General features: G+C 36.5%; 1 protein-coding gene across 1 annotated transcript; it reads left to right on the top strand.

Annotated features, from left to right (window-relative positions):
* The first annotated feature begins 2,648 nt into the window (after nt 1–2,648).
* Nucleotides 2,649–3,491, top strand: LOC107631554 (putative BTB/POZ domain-containing protein At3g08660). Its single transcript, XM_021122402.2, has 3 exons — nt 2,649–2,852; nt 2,952–3,029; nt 3,273–3,491. The coding sequence occupies exons 1-3, from the start codon at nt 2,649–2,651 to the stop codon at nt 3,489–3,491; spliced, it is 501 nt and encodes a 166-aa protein (XP_020978061.1).
* The last annotated feature ends 1,975 nt before the right edge of the window (nt 3,492–5,466 follow it).

Consider the following 5,466-nt stretch of genomic DNA (forward strand, 5'->3'; position numbering starts at 1 on the left):
TGAGTTATGAATGTAACACTTGTTTTGAAGAAGTATATATATATATATATTGAAAAATCAACAAGAAAACACCAAACTTAAAGTTTGGCACAGGATTTACTAGAAAAAATTATTTTTGAAAAAGATTTTAAAAATATGATAGCCAATTACCATGAACATAAACACCACGTTCTAACTAATTGAGCTATAAATTAAAAGTGTTTTAACAAGGGATAAATAATAAAAGACTCTAAACCAAAAAAAGAAAAATTTTTCCTAATCTAAGCAACAAAATAAACCGTTAGTTGTCCAAACACGAACAATCCCCGGCAACGGCGCCAAAAACTTGGTGCACGAATTATGAATCACACTTTTCACAACTCGTACCACTGACCAGCAAGTGCACTGGGCCGTCCAAGTAATACCTCACGTGAGTAAGGGTCGAATCCCACGGAGATTGTTGGTTTAAAGCAATCTATGGTTATCTTGTAAATCTTAGTCAGGAAGTCAATTATGTTTATCAGTTGAATTGCAATTAAACAATAGAGCATGGATTAAAGGTTACTTGTTATGCAGTAATGAAGGATATGTTGGAGTTTTGGAGATGCTTTGTCTTCTGAATCTCTGCTTTCCTCTGTCTTCCTGTTCACGCACGCACGTCCTCCTATGGCAAGCTGTGTGTTGGTGGATCACCGTTGTCAATGGCTACCTTCCATCCTTCCAGTGAAAACTACGCTCACGCGTTCTGTCACAGCACGGCTAATCACCGGTTGGTTCTCGATCCGGTTGGAATAGAATCCCTTGATTCCTTTGCGTTTGTCACTAACGCCCAGCCTTCAGGAGTTTGAAGCTCGTCACAGTCATTCAATCCTTGAATCCTACTCGGAATACCACAGACAAGGTTTAGACTTTCCGGATTCTCATGAATGCCGCCATCAATTCTAGCTTATACCACGAAGATTCTGATTAAGAGATCTAAGAGATACTCATTCAATCTGATATAGAACGGAGGTGGTTGTCAGGCACACGTTCATGGGTTGAGAATGGTGATGAATGTCACGGATCATCACCTTCATCACAGTTAAGCGCGAATGAACATCTTAGATAGGAACAAGCGTGTTTGAATAGAAAACAGAAATACTTGCATTAATTCATCGAGACACAGCAGAGCTCCTCACCCCCAACAATGGAGTTTAGAGACTCATGCCGTCAAAGAGTACAAAGTTCAGATCTAAAATGTCATAAGATACAAAATAAGTCTCTAAAAGTTGTTTAAATACTAAACTAGTAGCCTAGGTTTACAAAAAATGAGTAGACTATGATGGATGATGTAGAGATCCACTTCTGGGGCCCACTTGGTGTGTGCTGGGGCTGAGATTTAAGCAAGTCACGTACAGAGGCCATTTTTGGAGTTGAACGCTAGTTTATGTGCCAGTTTGGGCGTTCAACTCCAGCTTTTGATCCTTTTCTGGCGCTGGACGCCAGAATTGGGCAGAGAACTGGCGTTGAACGCCAGTTTACATCATCTATCCTTGTGCAAAGTATGGACTATTATATATTTCTGGAAAGCCCTGGATGTCTACTTTCCAACGCAATTGGAAGCATGCCATTTAGAGTTCTGTAGCTCCAGAAAATCCACTTTGAGTGCAGGGAGGTCAGAATCCAACAACATCAACAGTCCTTTTTCAGCCTGAATCAGATTTTTGCTCAGCTCCCTCAATTTCAGCCAAAAAAATACCTGAAATTACAAAAAAACACACAACTCATAGTAAAGTCCAGAAATATGAATTTTTCCTAAAAACTAATGAAAATAAACTAAAAACTAACTAAAACATACTAAAAATTATATGAAATTAACCCCAAAAAGCGTATAAAATATCCGCTCATCATTTGTCTTTAGTAAGCTCAAATGTTTTGAGCATTTGTGATGTGCACAATATATAAATTATAAATATGACTCATAAGGGATTTAATTAGGTTCTGTCTTTAGTAAGCTCAAGTCTTTTGAGCTTTTCAAATATGCACAATAAATTATTTATGAATATGACCCATATAGGGGTTTAATAATAATTATTATTTTTTTTATATTTACCACACATATTTTTAAAATTCAATAAAACCCTAATTTCTTTTCCTGTAAACTCACTACACTCCCCTCTCTATCCACAGGGCCACCACCACCTACTCCATTCTTTTCTGATCTTCGCCGTCGCTGTCACCGTCCAGCCCAGCACTCGCTACCAATCTCCGCCCATATCCCGACATCGTTCTTAGCCTCTCTCTCCTCGTCGTTCATTCGCAGTATCCCTCTTCTCTCTTCGAGTCGTTCGTTATCAGCCTTAGTGCGCCATCGTTCTCTCTGCCATCGTCGTGGCACCCGCGGGCGTCGTCGTTCTCACTCCTCAGCGGCCTCATCCTTAGCAGGCATAGAGCTGTGGCGTGGATCTCAGCGAGTTGAGCGTCGACGTCAGCACCGTGGTGCTCCGTCTCCCCCCCCCCCCCGTTTATCCTCCACTTCCAGAGTTCCAATGGAGTCTCATCCTCAAGTATAAATTTTCTTCATTGATTTCATTTTTTTCCTTTTATGTTCTTGTTGTATGAATCTGCTTCATTGATTTCATTTTTTTTGTTCCTTTTATGTTATTTGGAACCTTCCCAGTGGCACCAAAATGGTGTTGCCACCTAATGATTGGAAACAACCAGTTGGTGAGGCAGCTGGCCTCTTAGGACAAGCTCTTGGACAATTGGGTGCCAATTTTGCTCCTGATCTCCATTTCAAACCTTGTGAATTTGAAGCATTGATTAGAGTGGTTCCAGATGCTGCAAGGGAATCTCATGATCAGTTATACATTGCCATGGATATTTCTCTAAAGGTACTTTAGTTTTTGCTTGAATTGTGTTCATTAAGATGTTGTTCCTGGTTGAATTCACTTTGATGCTTAATTAAAGGCTTTTGCTGATACAATCCATAGGTTCATGCAGGAATAAGTGATCATGAAAACATGAGAATATGTTCCACATTGAAGCATGAAAAGTTGTCAGCTGAAGCTGTGAGACATCTTAGTAGGAAAACTTAACTTATTGCTTGAGATTAGTTTACTTGTCAAGCAGATCAAGTCCTGGTGCAGAAGTTAAAATTCATTTCACTTCCTGTAAAGTATTAGATGTACCTCTCTACTGTTAAGGATGCCAAATTCTTCTATTTGCATCAGAAAATAAATGTGAATATGTTTTATTCAAAATCTAAACTAGTGATTTTGATGTCTTGTGTTTTTTTCTGGCTATGCTTGCAGGAAACTTCAATAAGAAATGCATATGCAATGGGAAAGGTGAGGATGGCAGCTTCTGAGTTTGAAATTGTAACTAGAGTAGTGAAAAACCGGAATGCCTCTGAGTGCACAGAGTCCAGTGGATTTGTGCTCTGGCAGATGAAACAAAAATGGGCATTCTGTGGTAACTCTTTTCAGGTTTGGGGAGATGGCTATGAGCCATACCAAAACAAAAATGGATGAGGCATGGACAATTGAAGAGGTTGCATTCAATGTCCCAGGTCTCTCAGTAGATTGCTTCATTCCTCGGTAGATTTGAGGACAGGTTCTGTCAGTTAAGCATTGGAGAAATTTCATAATTGCAGTGTTGATAATATGATCTGGAAGATGAAAATCTAACAATGCGGTTAGAAACATCATCAATTCAGACCAATTATTAATAGCAGTCACTAGTTTTTTTTACTATTAACGTCTAGAATTTGATGTACCCATCATACCTTTTCTAATATATATGAATTTCGTTTGTATTTTGATGCTGTTTATTATTACTTCTCAAAAAATGAAATGTACACACTCCATTGATTGTCTATTCAAGAAGTTTATGCATTGTTCACAATAATCATAAATGACTTGCTTACAAGCCCATATGGTATTAGCATATTGCCGGAATCTTTGTTTAGTTAATTTTATAGAAAGATGAAACTACAGAAAATTGAAAACTCTCAATTGAACATGCATGCATTTTTAATAATATAATTACGAAAAATGAAATTATGCACATTGTAACGTGCATAAGAATTAAGACTAAGATGAGGTACTCATACATCTTGTGATATAATAAGTTCTTAGTCTCTAGAATTTAGGAAGTGTACAGCACATACTTTATATTTATCTATTTGGTCATGACTACTGCATGTGTGGAAGCTTCTCTTTTTTTCCCATGGTCATGGTCAAAATAAGCAAAGCACTGGAAAACAGGGAACTAATGAAGGAATAATACTTTAATAGAGTGAATGGAAGCCAGAGGGAATTATAATGAAGAACATCATTTTCAAAATTTTTAGCTGTTGTTTTCAATATCTTATGACAGATTTGGTTGTAGACAATAATGAAGAATCAAATTTTGTGTAAAAGGGTGTTGTTTCTTTTTAGTGATTACTGAGGTAGAAGATGTGTTAAGGGAACTGGGAATTGATAATCCATTGAAGTGTTAAACCAATAAGGGGCTAAATAGGCATCTTGATTTTGAAAACCAACAATTTCAATATCTTGGTTATCTTTGCATCGGTGATATAACTAATATTATTTGCGAAGTGTAGAACTACTATAACCATGAATAAAAAGGCATTTCTTTTTTAATGAAGTGCATAGGAATAAAATAATACACTTGGGTGGAGTGATACTGGTAAGTTGAAAACATATAATAGTGGCTCTTTTCAAAAATGCTTCCCCAAGACAAGCATTCTTGTTTAAAAATTAGTTTCAATAGATTAAGTATATAGCAGAAATTTATCTATGGTAAATCTAATCATTCTGCAGAATAAATTCTCAATATTCGATCCAAAAAACCAGATATATAATGAAAAGAGTACTAAAAATGAAAGATAAATGGTTTGATTGTTGCCCTACAAATTAAATATATACACACAATTATTTTGATATTAGAAACACAACATATAACAGCAATAAATAAATAAATTAACTACATGCCTTGCCTACTGGCTACTGCACCTATACAACAATAAAACCAAAACCTTCCACTAAGTAGATACTGCCATCACATGACACCATATTATCCTATTGTGAATCATGTCTATAGAATGTTCATGACCTCTACATATACCTCAATTAACTTTGTATAAATCATCTCTTAATTAATTGGATCAGTTGAAACTTTAAATAATACTAAGTTAAGAGCATCATCTAAATACATAAAAAGTTTTCTCATTGGGTGTGAATCCTGATAATGAAGCACATACTCTAAAGCTACCAAAACACTAATGAGAACATTCAACAACAAATCCTGAAGAAAACTTTGTTCTTTCCCATTATGGTAAAACATCCTATCCTTAGTTGCCAGAGGGGGAACTTTTATTTCATAATCACTTGAAAGAACAAGCGCTCTAGTCTCTTGCTGGTGTTTGAAACTTTGAAGAACTGACATCTTCTGTTGTTTCCCTGTAACAAGTGCCTCACATTAGTTCTTCATTTGGTCATA

This window comes from Arachis ipaensis, chromosome B1, assembly GCF_059453495.1.
Source record: "Arachis ipaensis isolate K30076 ecotype BB chromosome B1, ASM5945349v1, whole genome shotgun sequence".
Lineage (NCBI taxonomy): Eukaryota > Viridiplantae > Streptophyta > Magnoliopsida > Fabales > Fabaceae > Arachis > Arachis ipaensis.

Excerpts from the sequence above, each read along its gene's own strand:
- LOC107631554 (XM_021122402.2), top strand. The coding sequence starts at position 2,649 with ATGGTGTTGCCACCTAATGATTGGAAACAACCAGTTGGTGAGGCAGCT. Across the intron at positions 2,853-2,951 it reads CCATGGATATTTCTCTAAAG|GTTCATGCAGGAATAAGTGA; the intron begins GTACTTTAGTTT and ends TACAATCCATAG. Across the intron at positions 3,030-3,272 it reads AAAAGTTGTCAGCTGAAGCT|GAAACTTCAATAAGAAATGC; the intron begins GTGAGACATCTT and ends CTATGCTTGCAG.